This window comes from Oncorhynchus mykiss, chromosome 18 (genome assembly GCF_057628025.1).
Source record: "Oncorhynchus mykiss isolate SJ-2025 chromosome 18, ASM5762802v1, whole genome shotgun sequence".
Classification (NCBI taxonomy): Eukaryota; Metazoa; Chordata; class Actinopteri; order Salmoniformes; family Salmonidae; genus Oncorhynchus; species Oncorhynchus mykiss.
Genome location: NC_143039.1, coordinates 20,423,022 through 20,442,565, shown reverse-complemented (window position 1 = coordinate 20,442,565; position 19,544 = coordinate 20,423,022). Strand labels below are relative to the sequence as shown.

The 19,544-nt window shown below is 43.9% G+C and overlaps 3 protein-coding genes across 7 annotated transcripts; 1 reads left to right on the top strand and 2 right to left on the bottom strand.

Annotated features, from left to right (window-relative positions):
• Window positions 1-304: 304 nt before the first annotated feature.
• LOC110495515 (protein CREG1) lies at window positions 305-5,666 on the bottom strand. Its single transcript, XM_021570809.3, has 4 exons — window positions 3,047-5,666; window positions 2,090-2,209; window positions 1,782-1,982; window positions 305-1,452 (listed from the first exon to the last, which is right to left on the bottom strand). The coding sequence occupies exons 1-3, from the start codon at window positions 3,338-3,340 to the stop codon at window positions 1,782-1,784; spliced, it is 615 nt and encodes a 204-aa protein (XP_021426484.1). The 5' UTR covers window positions 3,341-5,666; the 3' UTR covers window positions 305-1,452.
• Window positions 5,667-6,823: 1,157 nt separating this feature from the next.
• On the bottom strand, window positions 6,824-11,481 carry LOC110495518 (histone-lysine N-methyltransferase SETDB2). 4 transcript variants are annotated; one of them, XM_036951326.2, is made up of 10 exons: window positions 11,368-11,470; window positions 10,997-11,073; window positions 10,746-10,859; window positions 10,521-10,673; window positions 9,528-10,368; window positions 9,228-9,397; window positions 7,812-8,087; window positions 7,395-7,600; window positions 7,227-7,315; window positions 6,824-7,111 (listed from the first exon to the last, which is right to left on the bottom strand). In XM_036951326.2, the coding sequence occupies exons 2-10, from the start codon at window positions 11,022-11,024 to the stop codon at window positions 6,994-6,996; spliced, it is 1,995 nt and encodes a 664-aa protein (XP_036807221.1). In that variant the 5' UTR covers window positions 11,025-11,073; window positions 11,368-11,470; the 3' UTR covers window positions 6,824-6,993. The 4 variants fall into 4 exon arrangements, with proteins under 4 accessions (XP_036807221.1, XP_090063813.1, XP_090063814.1 ...); XM_090207687.1 differs by having other exon boundaries at window positions 10,997-11,070; window positions 11,368-11,439; XM_090207688.1 differs by having other exon boundaries at window positions 11,409-11,438.
• A 136-nt stretch (window positions 11,482-11,617) lies between these two features.
• LOC118941033 (uncharacterized) lies at window positions 11,618-17,674 on the top strand. Of its 2 annotated transcripts, none has more exons than XM_036951358.2 (8): window positions 11,618-12,040; window positions 12,277-12,487; window positions 12,675-12,797; window positions 14,601-14,833; window positions 15,282-15,419; window positions 15,658-15,931; window positions 16,042-16,125; window positions 16,218-17,674. In XM_036951358.2, the coding sequence occupies exons 2-8, from the start codon at window positions 12,301-12,303 to the stop codon at window positions 16,373-16,375; spliced, it is 1,197 nt and encodes a 398-aa protein (XP_036807253.1). In that variant the 5' UTR covers window positions 11,618-12,040; window positions 12,277-12,300; the 3' UTR covers window positions 16,376-17,674. The 2 variants fall into 2 exon arrangements, with proteins under 2 accessions (XP_036807253.1, XP_036807252.1); XM_036951357.2 differs by having other exon boundaries at window positions 11,618-12,073.
• The last annotated feature ends 1,870 nt before the right edge of the window (window positions 17,675-19,544 follow it).

Sequence of the window (19,544 nt, the reverse complement as noted above, 5' to 3'; positions counted from 1 at the left end):
CCTGGCCTACACTTCCCTTATCCTCAACTCTAAAGACATGGCTCCTTCTCATTACTCAGAGGAGGCACTTCCTGTCAATGTTGAGAGGAATATGTTTTTGACTGAAGGGCTGTGTGTTACACAATTGTATAGGACTCATCTACTTAGTAGCCCAATGACTGAAGAGCTGTGTGCTATAAGTTCTATTGGACTCATCTACTTAGTAGCCCAGTGTGACCAGTCATGCTTACTTGCATCCTACATGGGAAAACCAACCTGATTATTTAATAAGATAAATATTACATTCAACAAGAACAAAGGAAAGTACATACAAAATATAGCTTTATTTAGACAAATCATCCATCATTTTGTTTACAAAAATATGTACCGTGTCAGCATCAATAGAGAATAGAGGAGCATATAAATACTTATTTCACGTAGAAAATATACAAAGAATGTATTTAAATTCCAGCAAAAATCAGAAGTGATGTTGTAAAACTGAATATATTTTGTTTTAAATGCATGTCACATTTAGTTATATTTTGGCATGATATTGAATTGAAATGAATTAGACCCAAACTGATTAAATGAAGACTAAAAAAGGTTTACTTGTAAAATGAGAAATGGATTTGTAGATGACAAGTGCAATGCTTCATAATCAACACATACCACTAACTAACTAACTAACTAACTATAACACACAATTTAATTCAACAAGAGCGTCATGTTTTTCCTCTGCTTTAAAGAAATGGTTCACCCAAATTACAACTTATTCTAATTTGATGGATACCTACATTAAAAAGGTATTCTATGGAGCTAGCGTCTGCCACCCAGAATGTGGGTTTGTTTACCTTGCTACAGCTTATTGGTGGCATTGTCCAAAAACAATAGAGTGGTAGTACCCTTGTTGGCATACCCCAAATGGCATTACAAACAAAAATCACCTCCATACTACTACAACATATGTAATTTGGTCAAACTACCCTTCAAGCCAGCTTCTGTCTGTACCAAGCATCACACCTCCCCCTCTTGTGGTAAAAATACAACACTGCATATGACTGCTCACATGGGAGAGATGCCATCAATTCTTTCTTATAACTACAAAAGCCAAATGAACTCCCTAACAACGAAGGCAGTCCTTCTTAAAATAATTATATTGCACAACAATAGAGCTTCCTAAAGGGTATAACCCACAATTACACACAGAGATCCATCCCTATAGCCATACATTTCAATTGGAAGCATATGAGAGAAACGCTGAATTCCAAACCATCCCCTTCCCCCACAGACACCTCAGTAGATATTACATTATTTGGAATTCAGCAAATGGCCATTATTGAGCAAATTTAGTTGGGGGAAGAAAATTTAAAAAAAGTCTTCATTATTCCAAATATTGGGTCCATCCTCCCCTGCCCTCTAGCTCACTATGAAACACTTAGGATTCCTCCTCATCAAACTGGCTGTGGTGTCCTCCTAAAAGAATCACAAGACAGAAATACAACGGTCAGCTGTTCTGAAGCCACTGTAAACTAAAACAGTGACTCAGTACATTTTTGTCACGTGCACCTAGTGCTATTCATCACTTTCATTCCTGACAATAAACCATATCGACGACACATTGATCAAACTCCATGACATCTGACCAATCAGGCTCTGGTTCAGAGGTGCACTCCACAAAAGTGCATCCTAAGATTATTTGCACGAGGCAGTGAAACCCCTAGTCACTGATCCAGTGTCAGAGGCTAGGGGTTGTTTCTGGACAGGGCCTCAGAGGCAAGAGAAAAGCATCAATAGCTACTCACTCAGTGGTGTCTCTTGTAGGGTGTAGCCTTGAAGTAGTCTTCTGGTGTGACTGTCTTTACCCCTCCAAAGTAGTCCAGAACCCACACCTTGGTGATGTTCATCTTGGCAAAGAACCAGTTGTGGTCGGTGGGCCAGTCGACCATCTCAGGGTGGCGACTGAACAGGGCTTTCTTGGCAAAGGTGGCCTCTGTACCGTTAATCTGTCAGAAACATACAGGTAAACAGAACAGTGAGGATTCATGAAGATAAACACTGCGCAAGTGAGTGAGACTGATTGTGTGTGTGAGTGTATGTCATTAACCCTCACCTCCAGCACAGAGCCAGAGAAGATGATGTGGGCACAAAGGGGATCCTGAGGGTCGTATCCTTGGTTCTTACAGAAGTCTGTCTGGGCCAGGGACATGGACAAGGAAGCCTGGGGGTTCACCTGAAACACACAGTCAGTCAGTCAGTCAGTATCTCCTTACTCTTCAGCACATCCCTTTTGAATGGCGTCACACATATTTATTAGAGAAAAGGTCAAAAGTTTAGCCTATGGCTTTAGGTATATGCCAGGAGCCGCTTGTGAATAATACAGCTCTAACAAAGTTCATGCGGATGTTGGCTAATGGTGATCTGACTGAATTGAGCCCAAAGAGTGTGTCAAACTGGTGTAACAGTATAACTTTAGACCATCCCCTCGCCCATACCCGGGCGTGAACCAGGGACCCTCTGCACACATCAACAACAGTCACCCACGAAGCATCGTTACCCATCGCTCCACAAAAGCCGCGGCCCTTGCAGAGCAAGGGGAAGTACTACTTCAAGGTGTGTGTGTGTGTATACTGTCAGAGCAAGTGACGTCACCGATTGAAACACTTTAGCGCGCACCACCGCTAAATTAAGCTAGCGTTTCACATCCGTTACACTGGCATACATGGTGCTGGCTGGGTCAGACTAGGAGCTGTCAATTCATTGCCACAGTCAACATAAGACTGAAATATGACGTAATTACAAAAAAATTGCTGTGTCACTCCCCAAAAGCAGCTGACTCATGATAGGCCAATGAGTTGCATAATTTAACAACTTTCATTCATGGCTCTAAATGGAAATAAAGTGTCAACTACAAATGGAACAAGGACTTTTTCCTTGCAGTAGGTGACATAATGCAAATAATAACCTTATCTGTCATCGACTTTACGTTATTGTATTGTCTTGACATTGTTGGCACCAGTGATCCATACATTTCCTACGTTGCAATTGACAGAAATATTGTCCTACCCACCTTTAAATCCTGGACAGAGATCTCCATAGTGGTGAGGTACATGTAGGGCACCCCAGTCCCAGACCCAACTGGTCCGTCACTGGTAGAGAACGCATTGGAGAAGGGTTGTCCTTGCACTGGCTCATGGGTCGATATTGTGGCCATGGAAGCCCAGTTGCACTGGTTGGCGACGAATCTAGCCATCCTGGCGACTTCCTCGTGCGGAGGGATTCTGTAAAGTTCTCCGGGCATAGCGAAAAGCAGTAGAAGCCCTGCTGCCAGCAATGTGTTCATGTTGACTTCCATCTCCTCCATAAACCACTGAGGTATAAGAACGTCGTAAACACAAGTAGAAAGAAAGGAACGAGGAGTGTTTTGTACGCTGCGGTCACGTGATCAGGGACGTGTGTCATGTGACTTTACAACTGGGCGCAGTGATACCAATTTAGCAATTTTGTTGCTAGATTTAGCAACTTTTCAGAGTACCCTGGCAACTTTTTTTCAACCAGCACCTAGCCACAAATGTAGCTACTTTTAAAAATGTATTTTGAACTTTTAGCAACTTTTGAAAAGTGACTCAAACGCTAAAATGCATTTTCCCTCTAAATGACACGAATCCGATTTCCTCTGTCACAACACACGTGCCTGGTTGCAAAAGTGCATTGTGAGTGACGTCACCAGCAGGCGCTCAGCACGTGCACAGGCAGCAACAGTCCAGCAGTAATTTCAGCAAATTGCAAGTCATTGTTGGCTGACTGCAGCAGCAGTAGTATGCTTTCGACGAGACAAACCCAATGAATATAGTTGGTCACAAATGTTTGATCTTGAACAGAACTTACAACATCAATCAACATGGCTCAATCAAAATTGTATAGCCAGAAGTACAGAAAAGAGTAGGAGTCTGTACCTGAATTTAATTAAAAGGTGGCTGAAGCCAGTAATTGGGGATGATTGTCGGGCATACTGTGCGTAGTGCAAATCAGACATGCTTGCAAAAATGTATGACATCAAAAACATTGTGCTACAGCAAAGCATATAAATAAAGCAAAACCGTACAACCCCACAACGCAGTCTACATTACCACAGTTGGTTAAGAAAGTGGATGACTACAAAAGGGCAGAAGCTACTATGGCAATGGCCATTGCAGAGCATTGTTAGATGCTAGCATGCAACCATTTAGGTATGGCTTGCAAAGCTGCCCAGATTCTGTGGCAGCAACAAACTTCCAAATGCACTGCACCAAGTGCACAGAAATGATTAGGGGAGTACTGGCTCCTTGTTTTCTCAAAAGGGTAACATCAGATGTGGGGGATGAGAAGTTCAATCTCCATTTGGATGAGTCCACTGATGTCAGAGTCTCGAAATACCTGCATGTGGTGATTCAGTATTTCAGTGCTAAAAAAATAACCGTTGGGTCCACATTTCTCAGGCTGGTTGAATTGGAGGGGGGTGATGCCAGATCAATAGTAAAGGTGGTAGTTGAGTTTCTTGAGAAGTGTAACCTTAAAAAATAGAATATTCAGGGTATTGGCACTGATAATGCGTCCGTAATGACTGGGATGCACAAGATTTTAAAGGAAGAATGTGCATTGCCCAATTCGGTACTCATCCGCTGTGTGTGCCATTCTTTACAATTGGCTGTCAGTGTAGTATCTAAAGAAACTATCCCTAGGAGTGTTGAGTACTTAATCAGGGAAACCTACAACTGGTTTTCGATTTCCCCAAAACGGCACGAGGCGTACAAAGCAGTGTATGTTACCATTAATTGTGGCCAGAAACCTCTGCAGATCACCAAAGTGTGTGCCACACGTTGGCTATCGATTGAGCCTGCGGTAACTCGTATATTGAGCCAGTGGGAAGAACTGAAACTCCACTTTGAGGTGACCAAGGCCAGTGAGCATTACTACATGGCGGATGTGCTCCACGCCACATACATGGACAAGACCAACTATGTCTACCTGACGTTCTTGAAATCAATCCTGTCTGACGTACAAGTTGCAGTGAAGTCATTTGAGGGAGAGCAAACAGATCCTGTCAAGCTTTAGGACAATCTGGTATACCTCTTAACATCAATTTGCAGCAGAGTAGTCAACCCTATGGCAAAAAATGGATGTCCTGAAGGATGCCATTGATGGACATCTCAGTCCATTACCATACCTTGGGTACCTTTTAGAGAGCACGGTGTACCTTGTTGCATTAAGCAAGGAGCTGCAAGCAAGGCTCCCAGACAACATTGAAGCCTTGTGACACATGGCCTTGTTCAGTGTTAAGGAAACACTAAAGCACAATAAAGGCACCACTGAAATTATTAAAGTAGCTGAGCTACTGGGATACCAGCCCCAAACAATTGATAAAATTGTTTCCCAATGGAGAAACATCCATCTGTTTAGTTGGGACTCAACTGAAAATACAGTTGAGTTTTGGAGTGAAGTCAATAACTACACGGACTCTTCTGGGTCGAATCCATTTGAAGAACTGTGCAAAGCTGCACTCGCTGCCCTCTCCTTGCTACACTCAAATGCGGAGGTTGAACGGCTGTTCAGCCAAATGAGTGTGGTCAAGTCAAAGTTAAGAAATAGAATGTCACTGCACACTCTCAGTCTCTATACTCCTGGTGCGGTATGGACTGAAGCTGGCTGGTGATACCTGTTACCAGCATAAACTACCAAGTGAAGTTCTGCAGCAGTTTGGCACCACAGCAGCATACAGCTTTAAGGCCACTCCATCCTCTACTGCTGGTTCCAGCTCCTTGACAATGTTTTATTTTGAGCCAAATCAAGTTGTGTTGATTAAGTAGTCACTGAATGATTTTAGTGGACCAGTTCAGTTGACTGCGTTGTCAACTAAGACCAGTAGAAATGTAAAGCAATTGAAGGGGTTCAACGGTCTAGGAGTTTACCCAATTGGAAATTCTAAAGGAAATGTTTTCCAAATCAAGGTGTATTACATGGTCAGGTTTACCACCAACAGGAGGGAAACAAATCCCTCACCAGACATCACTGGCAACAACGTCGTCTATGGGCACAAACCCACCGTCGCTGGACCTGACAGGACTGGAAAAAAGTGCACTTCAATGACGAGTCGCGGTTTTGTCTCACCGGGGTGATGGTGGGATTTGCGTTTATCGTTGAAGGAATGAGCGTTACACCGAGACCTGTACTCTGGCGCGGGATCGATTTGGAGGTGGAGGGTCCGTCATGATCTGGGGCGGTGTGTCACAGCATCATCGGATTGAGCTTGTTGTCATTGAAGGCAATCTCAACGCTGTGCGTCACAGGGAAGACATCCTCCTCCCTCATGTGGTACCCTTCCTGCAGGCTCATCCTGACATGACCCTCCAGCATGACAATGCCACCAGCCATTTTGCTCGGTCTGTGCGCGATTTCCTGCAAGACGGGAATGTCAGTGTTCTGCCATGGCCAGCGAAGAGCCTGGATCTCTATCTCATTGAGCACGTCTGGGACCTGTTGGATCGGAGGGTGAGGGCTAGGGCCATTCCCCCTAAAAATGTCCGGGAACTTGCAGGTGCCTTGGTGGAAGAGTGGGGTAACATCTCACAGCAAGAACTGGCAAATCTGGTGCATTCCATTAGGAGGAGAGGCACTGCAGTACTTAATGCAGCTGGTTGCCACACCAGATACTGACTGTTGCTTTTGACCCCCCCTTTGTTCAGGGACACATTATTTCATTTCTGTTAGTCACATCTGTGGAACTTGTTCAGTTTATGTCTCAGTTGTTGAATCTTGTTATGTTCGTACAAATATTTATACATGTTAAGTTTGCTGAAAATAAATGCAGTTGACAGTGAAAGGACATTTCTTTTTTTGCTTTTTTTTTACCATCATACACATCTTGGGGTCATTGTGGCCTGGTCTGAAGGCAGATTTGTTTACAGCACAAACTGACTATGTAATGGGTGTAGAAGCAGGCTATAAAGGAGTATTTTGTTTCTGTGTTCATCTCAAGGTTCAGGCCAGCAGTCCCTGACAGCCTTCACAGCCACACTGACATGTCACTTTCTGTTCCAGGTCACTGTCAGGGCTGTGGGAGTAGTTCCAGGTCAACTCAGTCCCCGCCTTCACCACTCTGCAAGAAAATATAGAAAAAGCTAAATCTGCTATTGGTACTGATATATCAACCCATCGCATAGTTTTATCACAAAATCATTACCCATTAAAAAGGGACTATTCAGGACACTTACTTGCTGGTGAAGAAGGCGATGACGGGGAAGTTTGGATCATGAGAGTCAGTGAAGACGTTCTGAACAAATAGGTTGGGGTCGCAGCTGTGCTGTAGAGACAAGTGGTCAGAGGTTATGAGTGGGTGGGTTAAAGAATGGGAGTAGATAGTCACACCGGCATACACCTACATTTATGAACCTTCCCACGTTCCCCTCCTTCGTGGCATCTAGGTAATACAGGTGCTCCATAGGGTTCTGCTTTGGGCCCAGTTTTTTGGGGCTTGTGCTTGTGGACACAGACAGCTTCACATCCACTTCTTTCATGTGTGCTTGGGAATTCAGCTGAGGCTTCTGTACCCCATTCTCTTGCTCCACACCCTCCTCAACCTCCATGCCTGAAGAAGGAAAAGTGTAACAGGAAAGAAAATAAGTTATACTGCATACTATCTAGGCACCCATAATGCCTCGTTTCTCAATGTTCATCATTGGGAACCATAGCCTGGTTAAACCAGTGGAACAATGATGAGTGCAGCTGTCAGTCTGGTTTAACCAGGCTAATGGAACCATGAAGCCCCCTGAAGCATCCGTTGGCCCAGTTTCCAGTACCTGTGAGAGGTTGAACTGGCAGGGAGTTTCCCACCAACACAGCTTGGATCTGTGGAGAAAGCTCCACCCCGGGCCTCTGGATAACGGGCACATGAAGCCCGTCAGGAGGTGAGGAGGGGGGCGAGGGCTCCAGGGTCTCTGCAGGCGCTCGTCCCTCCCCTGCCGGTGCCAGCCACTCATCTACCACCTCCACCTCGTCGTCGGAGGGAAGGTCCGCCTTCTGGCGCTTGGGTGGGAGGGGCTCGTCGGAGTCCAGTCCTGCCCTGAGAACTACACCTGAAAGGAAGGGAAGTTAATAAAGTTTCAGATCCTTGATTTGGATCCACAGTTGAGCCTTTATTAAAGGGATGGTTCTTATGCAAATACAGTGCCTTGTCAAAGTATTCATCCCCCTTGTTTTTCTTATTTTGTTCCATTACAACCTGTACTTTAAATGGATTTTTATTTGGATTTCATGTAATGGACATACACAAAATAGTCCAAATTGGTGAAGTGAAATGAAAAAAATTGTTTCATAAAATAAAAAAATTCAAAACAGAAAAGTGGTGTGTGCGTATGTATTCACCGCCTTTGCTGTGAAGCCCCTAAATAAGATCTGGTGCAACCAATTACCTTCAGAAGTCACATAATTAGTTAAATAAAGTCCACCTGTGTGCAATCTAAGTGTCACATGATCTGTCACATGATCTCAGTATATATATATATATATATATATATACACACACCTGTTCTGACAGGCCCCAGAGTCTGCAACACCACTAAGCAAGGGGCACCACCAAGCAAGTAGCACCATGAACACTAAAGAGCTCTCCAAACAGGTCAGGGACAAAGTTGTGGAGAAGTACAGATCAACAACAACAAAAATATCTGAAACTTTGAACAGCCCACGGAGCACCATTAAATCCATTATTAAAAAATTGAAAGAATATGGCACCACATCAAACCTGCCAAGAGAGGGCTGCCCACCAAAACTCACAAACCAGGCAATGAGGGCATTAATCAGAGAGGCAATAAAGAGACCAACGATAACCCTGAAGGAGCTGCAAAGCTGTTAATGGGATTTATCTGTTAATTGAATGATTAGAATATTAATAGAGACATAGAGCCATACCCCAAGAGACTTGCAGCTGTAATTGCTGCAAAAGGTGGCTCTACAAAGTATTGACTTTGGGGGGGTGAATAGTTATGCACGCTCAAGTTCTTGTGTGTTTCACCCCAAAATATATTTAGCATCTTCAGAGTGTTGTGTAAATCAAATGATACAATCCCCCCAAAAATACATTTTAATTCCAGGTTGTAAGGCAACAAAATAGGAAAAATGCCAAGGGGGTGAAATATTTTCGCAAGCCACTATATGTACATTTTCACTGAACAATCATTTTAAGCTTACAGGACCAAACTGTCAGTTTCCCCTACCTGCGTATGTGCACACGAACGTGCCCCTGTCCAGGTCGTCACGGCAACGCACCCCCCATCCTTTGTTTCCGGTGGGGAAGACCTGCAACCGGACACGCAGACCCCGCTGAACCACACGGTTCTGGCACATACCACGGTCACACCCACACCAAGGACCGCATTCGTACAGCCTAGCAGACACACACAGATACATCTCATGAGTAGTTGGTAATGGCACGCACTCACCAGGCACAATAGATACACAAAGGACATGAACACAACAGGATTGCTGACAAGGACCAGACGCCCAGCCCAACTCACCCTTTGGGCACATGCTCAGACAGCCTCTGGTGGGAGTAGTGTTTGCCGCCTGGGGTCAGACAAGCGCAGGCGCAGCTCTCCGCATCACCACAGCCGTCAGTGCAGTCGCAGCAGGTGGTGAACAGCGGGCCCGAACTGAGGAAACAGCCGTGAGGCCAACGCTCCTTCCTGTAGCGGAAATCCTCCGGCCGCACTCCTTCCTCCTGCAGGCATAACTCCACTGGCGTTGGCTCTGACCCCCGGCTCAGGTCCCTCTCAGCCAGCCCGGGTGGGCGCCACTGCGGTGGCCGCAGACACTCCAACTGCACCAGGGGGTCAAAGGTGAAGTCGTCCACCTGCAGAATGCCGTGACTCTCTGTGGCAACCAGAAAACATAGCACCTCCCCTGGGGTGCAGAGACTCAGCCCACAGGGAGCCTTGTAAACAACACCCCGTGCCGTGACCTCAGAGTCCAACTCTGCACCCTCAGAATTCTCAGAGCCCTCCCCCTTAGAGTCTGGTTCAGTCCCATCACAATCGGTCTCAATCCCAGTAGTGAGAGGTGGGGTGGGAGCACACTGCCGCTGGAAGGAGCAGAGTAGTGGGATCCTGAGAGGGTTGTGGCCCCGGAAGTGGTGTGCGGACGGGGGCAGGTGGGGCACACAGGCCTGGCTGCAGGTATGGAACTGGTAGGGGGGCAGCAGGGGAGTCATGAGGTCCTCTCTGTTGGGGTAGGGGGGCGACAGGGGGATGATGGAGCCATCGTAACGGAGGGGTGAGGGAGGGGATACGGGCTCTGTCTGTTGGGGGGGCAGTGGAGTCTGAGGGTCGTCAATGTCAGGGACTGAAACTGTGAGGATTTCTGTGTGGTGGAGACAGATGTTGGGAAGATGTTAGGCTAGCAGCAAACTGAGATATTGGGATAGCTCACAGACCACGTTTGGATCCAATCAATCCAAACCTCACAGTCAGAGATACTATAATGATATACTGGGTGTGAAGTAGGCTATGTACCTGCACCAATAACCACCTCCACAAAAGACTCATTCCCAGTGGCAGGGGCTGTAGTTGTAGCTGGGGCTGTAGTTGTAGCTGGGCCTGTAGTTGCCGGTGTCACAATCAGCCCGGAATCCAATAAGGTAATCATATTCATCCCCTGGACATATTCTAAAACAAAAACAGAACAATTATTGCATCAATGGCCAGTATGTGTATGTGTGTGTACTGTATATATGGTACCTCTGTCTGTAGCAGTGCAGGTCTTGATGGCATGCTTCAGGTGTGTCAGATATTCATATAGCTCATCAAATGTTTCTTCCACATCCACCTGTACCCAGAATGACTTTGCCCTCGCTGAAATCAGAGCAAAAAATGTCAGGAACAAATCATTTGCATGATGATCTCCAACAACAACTGGGCCCATCTTTCAAACTGGATTAAATGTATGTGAAACTAGAAACAATATAACGGTATAAGTGAAAATTCCTCACCAACTTCTGTTTTCTCTGACCCATCCATTTTCAATATTGATGGATGGTCAGCTGGTTATGATTTCCTCTGATACCTGCTAAGAAAATGTGCAATTGGCTAAGCACATAGTCAATATTATGCCGGATATATAGCCTACCAAAGACCAACCTAGTTAAATATATATTGTTGGTATCCAACGTCGATGGCCTAGCTAGTACTACCAGCTAACGTACACCAGTAAGGATGTTGGAAGTAACAACGTTAGCTAGATCTCTAGCTATCTTTGCTATGCTGCATGCATTGATTTCAGGAAGTTGCTTGCAAAAAGCATTATTATACAAGTGTCGACACCAATTTACAGTTCGTTCAAAACATAAGCTAATGTACCTACTGCCTTATCTATTTAAACCTGATAGTATCGATAAATGTTACTTTGTCTACTTCCATTGATGAAATTCGAATACCCATAATGCACTTCACTATTTTGTTCATATAGAAGACAAATCCAACATATTACCGATCTTCAAATCCACAGTTTCGTAACAAAGGAATGGGAATCAGATGGATTTACCAATTTTACATTCGCTTGAGACAAACGTTTCAATATTTAATGTCTCCTTTTTAAAACTGAATATATATCTATTCTCCATGAGCTTTTTATGAATTGACCCAGTTGAAAAGTGAAACAGTTCAATTTTACTACGAATATTAAACTTTAACTTTAATGTTCGTCATCTTGCAAGTTGAGGGACTTATGTACAGTTGGCGAGAGTTGATTGTCTGACGGTTACAATATGTAAATTGGTAGTTATGTCAAACTCTGGTTATGTAGCGGGCTATTTTCTAGGTCTATTCATTAGAGCAAAACGTTTTGCAACGACAACGAATTTCTTATTGGACAAGTTTAGGTAGTCCCTCCCCGTTTTGGTCCGTTTGGTGTCAAGTGAATACAACCCTGTGTAGTTTTGTAACACAGCAATAATGAATTTACGCAAGTTCTATATCGACATTATTATGCGCATTCTGGTGTTCATACGTGCAGCAGAAACTACACCTTCAATAGGGTGAGGATCATTCTACAATTTGACATTTATACGGTAGGACCGCATATGTTTCTTAAACCACTAAACAATGTCAAGGAATTCTGTCCTGTCTATGTCCACGTTTGAACTCTTTATTACAGCTCGCATAACGTTACCTATATAGCCTCCTGGAGCACCAGTAGCCACAGGGTAACCCATCTGAACATAGACTACTATTATTATTTAAATATACATGTTTTTGTGTTTGATTTCTGAAGTAACGACACCAGTCTCTAGCCGAGATGACCCAGGTGCGAAGGTCGGTGGGAGAGGCGCTGTGGGGAATGTGTGCCGCCGACGCCATGTCCATGCCTGCGCACTGGTACTACAACATCGATGACATCAAGAGAGATTTTGGAGGATGGATCACCGGCTTCAACGCACCCAACAACAGACACCCGTCCAGCATCCTCACCCTCTCCAACTCAGGTATGTTAACATCACCCTTTACTGAATTTGAAAAAATGGTTGTTTATTGGTCATGAATTATGACATGAGTGTTTGATATATGCAAGAGCATTCATTCTTCACCTGATGTTCATCAAACTGGCAATAGGTACATTAAAACATTTTGAGTTAGTCCTTAATCTGTTCTCTCTTTCCCTCCGGTCCATAGCGGGGAGCGGTCGCACTGCATGGTCCTCTGGTGGGAACAGACCCCATGTTGTGGGTAGCGTAATCCTCCATAACAAGCTCAAGTTCTGGAAGGCATCGGGTGGATCGGTCCACTATCACCAAGGTGCTCACTACTCACTTAATTTCAGTTCATCTCAGGAATGAATGTAACTAAATGAAAAAAGTAACTGTCTCTGACCTTGGTCTGTATACAGTGCCTTGCGAAAGTATTCGGCCCCCTTGAACTTTGCGACCTTTTGCCACATTTCAGGCTTCAAACATAAAGATATAAAACTGTATTTTTTTGTGAAGAATCAACAACAAGTGGGACACAATCATGAAGTGGAACGACATTTATTGGATATTTCAAACTTTTTTAACAAATCAAAAACTGAAAAATTGGGCGTGCAAAATTATTCAGCCCCCTTAAGTTAATACTTTGTAGCGCCACCTTTTGCTGCGATTACAGCTGTAAGTCGCTTGGGGTATGTCTCTATCAGTTTTGCACATCGAAGAGACTGAAATGTTTTCCCATTCCTCCTTGCAAAACAGCTCGAGCTCAGTGAGGTTGGATAGAGAGCATTTGTGAACAGCAGTTTTCAGTTCTTTCCACAGATTCTCGATTGGATTCAGGTCTGGACTTTGACTTGGCCATTCTAACACCTGGATATGTTTATTTTTGAACCATTCCATTGTAGATTTTGCTTTATGTTTTGGATCATTGTCTTGTTGGAAGACAAATCTCTGTCCCGGTCTCAGGTCTTTTGCAGACTCCATCAGGTTTTCTTCCAGAATGGTCCTGTATTTGGCTCCATCCATCTTCCCATCAATTTTAACCATCTTCCCTGTCCCTGCTGAAGAAAAGCAGGCCCAAACCATGATGCTGCCACCACCATGTTTGACAGTGGGGATGGTGTGTTCAGCTGTGTTGCTTTTACGCCAAACATAACGTTTTGCATTGTTGCCAAAAAGTTCAATTTTGGTTTCATCTGACCAGAGCACCTTCTTCCACATGTTTGGTGTGTCTCCCAGGTGGCTTGTGGCAAACTTTAAACTACACTTTTTATGGATATCTTTAAGAAATGGCTTTCTTCTTGCCACTCTTCCATAAAGGCCAGATTTGTGCAATATACGACTGATTGTTGTCCTATGGACAGAGTCTCCCACCTCAGCTGTAGATCTCTGCAGTTCATCCAGAGTGATCATGGGCCTCTTGGCTGCATCTCTGATCAGTCTTCTCCTTGTATGAGCTGAAAGTTTAGAGGGACGGCCAGGTCTTGGTAGATTTGCAGTGTTCTGATACTCCTTCCATTTCAATATTATCGCTTGCACAGTGCTCCTTGGGATGTTTAAAGCTTGGGAAATCTTTTTGTATCCAAATCCGGCTTTAAACTTCTTCACAACAGTATCTCGGACCTGCCTGGTGTGTTCCTTGTTCTTCATGATGCTCTCTGCGCTTTTAACGGACCTCTGAGACTATCACAGTGCAGGTGCATTTATACGGAGACTTGATTACACACAGGTGGATTGTATTTATCATCATTAGTCATTTAGGTCAACATTGGATCATTCAAAGAACCTCACTGAACTTCTGGAGAGAGTTTGCTGCACTGAAAGTAAAGGGGCTGAATAATTTTGCACGCCCAATTTTTCAGTTTTTGATTTGTTAAAAAAGTTTGAAATATCCAATAAATGTCGTTCCACTTCATGATTGTGTCCCACTTGTTGTTGATTCTTCACAAAAAAATACAGTTTTATATCTTTATGTTTGAAGCCTGAAATGTGGCAAAAGGTCGCAAAGTTCAAGGGGGCCGAATACTTTCGCAAGGCACTGTATATCTTTAAAAGCAGTTCTGTAAGGAAAATATTTATTGACAATACATATGATCAATTATTCAGTTAAGTATACATCCATATCTCTGTGCAGGTCTCCAGGCTGGTGAGAATACCCTGAATGCCATCTGCTCCCTGAGGGTGGCACAGGCCCTGACAGGGGGGAAGTTTGCCAGCGTGGCAGAACCAGCGGCGAGGGGGGCGGTGCTGGCTGATTACGTACACTTCATGACCACGCCAGGAACACATGGAGACACCTACGCAGAGTCCTTCCACAGAGCATTCTTCTCCGACTGGCAAGACACCAGACCCACTTCCTCAAGCAAGGTAATGCACGCGCACATGCATGCGAGGTTACACACCTAACCAGACAGTGTCTCACAGTTTGTCTTTTCCATGTGTTAGTCATGTCTTGTCTATGTGTTCCAGGTGTTACGTTTGTGTGTCTTGTCTATGTGTTCCAGGTGTTACGTTTGTGTGTCTTGTGTATGTGTTCCAGGTGTTACGTTTGTGTGTCTTGTCTGTGTGTTCCAGGTGTTACGTTTGTGTGTCTTGTCTGTGTTCCAGGTGTTACGTTTGTGTGTCTTGTGTATGTGTTCCAGGTGTTACGTTTGTGTGTCTTGTGTATGTGTTCCAGGTGTTACGTTTGTGTGTCTTGTCTGTGTGTTCCAGGTGTTACGTTTGTGTGTCTTGTCTATGTGTTCCAGGTGTTACGTTTGTGTGTCTTGTCTATGTGTTCCAGGTGTTATGTTTGTGTCTTGTCTATGTGTTCCAGGTGTTGGAGTTTGCAGAGCAGCGCTACCAGCAGAAGATGAACGTGTCAGTCCCTGACAGCCAGCTAGACGCTATTGGCTGCCTCCCCATGGCCATCCCCTTTGTGCTTCTCTCTGCCACAGCCAATGAGGACCAAGCTGCAAGTGTTGCACCTTTTTTGAAATATTTGAATAGGAGAATTTCAATTGCATTTCCTTGATCCTTCTCTCCTTGCCTCATCTCAAAACCCATTGGATAAGAAGGTCAGAGGGGAGGGACCGTTGAACTCATCCAATGGGTTTTGAGAAGGAGAAGAGAACACAAGAAATTAAGATTTTCCCAATGAAACTCTCTCTCTCTCCAACTCTTTTACTGTCCTTTCTCTCTTCCTCTCCCAGGTGTCTGCAGCAGTGGAGTTTGTCCGGCTCACCCACCCCCACCCCAAGGTGGAGAAATATGTGACGCTGTACGCCCGAGCCCTCCATGCCACTCTGAATGGGGCGTGTCTGAAGCAGCAAGCGGAGGCCTTCCTCAAGTCACCCGACCTGGACGCATGGGACACTTGCAAGCCCTACATACAGAAAGCAGCCAGGTTTCCAACCTCTTCTGCAGAGGGGCTCAAGGTTCACCAGAGTGCAGTGGAAATGCTTGGCATGGCCTGCTACACCCGAGGTGTCTATCACTCTCTGTCTACCTATCCACAGCAGTGTGATTTAGTTCCATTTATGTGTGTGATGCAAGTGTCCACTGAGTCTAATAGAAGTTTGTGTGTCCTTTTATAGGTGCCCTCAGTAGTATGTTCTACCTAGCACATGAGTTTCACAACGACCCTCATGGAGGGATCCTGGCAAACACCAATTGTGGCGGCAAGTTTTTTTTTTCTTCATGTGGTGCCAATTCATCTGTTTTAAGGTGTGTGTTTTGAGAATTGTCAGTCTAAAGTGTCTGTCTTTTTCAGGAGAGAACTGCAACAGGGGTTCTGCTTTGGGGGCTCTGCTGGGGGCAAGGGCAGGGTACACGGGTGGATCTGTACCCCAGGAGTGGAAGGATGGATTGAGGAACACACAGGAACCAATCCATGAAATACTAAAGATGCTCCGAGACTGCCCCCTATAGGACTTAAAGCCAGCATCAGAGCACTGACACACATACCTTACCTTACCTTTTGGTTGGTGTTCACATGCTGGCCGTTGTATGCACAAAAAGATACCTTACAATGAAAAAGATTACTATGCACAAATAATTACCTTGTGTAAAAGTGCTTATTTTCCCAATTTTACTCTTAAGGCCTTCCAGGTTTACCTTGGTTTACTCCCCAGCTGGAAGCTCAGCTATCTCTCTCGACCATACATCAAGTAACTATTCTCAGCTGTGTCTCCATTAAATATATTTTAGAGATCAGTTGGAGTTTACGCACTAAAGGCGTCCGCATACATAGGTTCGGTTTGCTCCTAGCAGAACTCGGCCAGGCGAAGTGAACGTCTGTGCGCGCATACTCCCTTAATATACCTTCGCTTGAAAAATTAGAAAGAAGTGGAAATATTACTGTTTGTACCTCTTGAGACGCCATAGTCAGTACACTCACTTCCTCAAAATAGTCTCAATTAATTTAAGAGAAATCTGTAAATAATTTTACGTTTTTGGTGAGGAGGTCTTAGTTGCGCAAATTTACATCTAAGATTTTTGGTGCAGTATTTCTTAACATCTGCATGAAAACTAGTCGTCTAGTTGAATGACAACAAGCACTTCATTGCAGATTCCCTATTGTTGACCAATCACCGACGAAGGGGCGTAGACTTAGTCTACGGAACTTTGACAAGCCTCAAGAAAAACATGTGTGATGAACAGCCGGGGGAAAACCCTGCCGAACGTTCTGTAAAACGTTACAGAATTTCATCATAATATATGCGCGATCTTTTTCGAATTTGAATCATACCATAAGCTTTAAACTCATATCGAGTTTGAGTTGAAGAAGAAAAAGTTAACCTAGTTTAAAGTACATTTGATCATATACATTGATTGCAGAAGCAGGTAGACCGTAGCCTGCAACATTTTTACATTCCTTGTTTCCAAGTTATGCAAAGGGAAACATTGTGAATGGATTATGGAGGTTCAATGGTAACTTATTTTATCAGTCTTATTTTCATTTTAATAGAACCTAGTGAAGTTATTTGAAAGGTAATATGCCCTGCCAAATTGTGTTTTAAAGTTGAATAAAAGCTTTTATGCTGGTCGATTATGCGCACATACAATAGTATACACTGTTACAATCTCTTATGTACTGTAATTAAGGTGTGAAAACCTTCATTATCTAACATCTACAGTACATGCTGCTTTTCACATGGATCATGTTTATTATCTATATATTTTTGTATCCTTCAGGCCCAATAAATGGTGTCTCATCACCAAATCTAACCACCTGTCAACAACTGTTATTGTACTGTCTTCTTCATCATTACAGTGCCTTCAGAAAGTATTCACCCCCCCCCAAAAAAAATAAGAATAATAATAATTGTGTTACATGGATTAAATTGAGAGTTTTTTGTCACTGGCCTATTTTAAATATATATATATATATTTCACCTTTATTTAATTAACCAGGTAGGCTAGTTGAGAACAAGTTCTCATTTACATTTGTGACCTGGCCAAGATAAAGCAAAGCAGTTCGACACATACAACAACACAGAGTTACACATGGAATAAACAAACATACAGTCAATAATACAGTAGAAAAAGTCTATATACAGTGTGTGCAGATGAGGTAAGATAAGGGAGGTACGGCAATAAATAGGCCATAGTGGCGAAGTAATTACAATATACCAATTAAACACTGGAGTGATAGATCTGCAGAAGAAGAATGTGCAAATAGAGATACTGGGGTGCAAAGGAGCAAGATAAATATATACAGTATGGGGATGAGGTAGTTGGATGACCTATTTACATATGGGCTATGTACAGGTGCAGTGATCTGTCAGCTGCTCAGGCAGCTGGTGCTTAAAGCTAGTGAGGGAGATATGAGTCTCCAGCTTCAGTGATTTTTGCAGTTCATTCCAGCCATTGGCAGCAGGGAACTGGAAGGAGGAATTGGCTTTGGGGGTGACCAGTGAGATATACCTGCTGGAGCGCGTGCTACGGGTGAGTGCTGCTATGGTGACCAGTGAGCTGAGATAAGGCGGGGCTTTACCTAGAAAAGACTTGTAGATGACCTGGAGCCAGTTGGTTTGGCGACGAGTATGAAGCGAGGGCCAGCCAACGAGAGCGTACAGGTCGCAGTGGTGGGTAGTATATGGGGCTTTGATGACATAACGGATGGCACTATGGTAAACTGCATCCAATTTGTTGAGTAGAGTGTTGGAGGATATTTTGTAAATGACATCGCCGAAGTCGAGGATCAGTAGGATGGTCAGAGGGTAGGATGGTCAGAGGGTATGTTTGGCAGCATGAGTGAAGGATGCAAAATAGGAAGCCGATTCTAGATTTAATTTTGGATTGGAGATGCTTAATGTGAGTCTGGAAGGAGAGTTTACAGTCTAGCCAGACAACTAGGTATTTGTAGTTGTCCACATATTCTAAGTCAGAACCGTCCAGACTAGTGATGCTGGACGGGCGGGCAGGTGCGGGCAGCCATTGGTTGAAGAGCATGCATTTAGTTTTACTTGCATTTAAGAGCAGTTGGAGGCCACGGAAGGAAAGTTGTATGGCATTGAAGCTCGTCTGGAGCTTAGTTAACACAGTGTCCAAAGAAGGCGTCGTTCCTAACTCAGTTGCCGGAGAGGAACGAAGCCGCTTAGGTATTTCACCATGAGGCCAATGTAGGTAGCCTAATGGTTTGAGCATTGGATCAATAACTGAAAGAAGTTCAGATCGAATCCCTGAGCTAACAAGATAAAAATCTGTTTTTTCTGAACAAGGCAGTTAACCCACTGTTCCTAGGCTGTAACTGTAAATAAGAATTTGTTCATAACTGACATCCCTAGTTAAATAAAGGTAAAAAGTGTTGACTTTAAAACAGTTCCAATGTTTAATGGCTATGATAAGAGAAAACTGAGGATGGATCAACAACATTGTGGTTACTCCACAATACTAACCTAAATGACAATGAAAAGAAGGAAGCATCTACAGAATACAAATATTCTAAAACATGCATCCTGTTTGCAGCAAGGCACTAAAGTAATGCTGCAAAAAATGTGGGAAAGGAATTCACTTTTTGTCCTGAGTACAAAGTATGTTTTGGCCAAATCCAATACAACACATTACTATGTACCACTCTCCATATTTTCAAGCA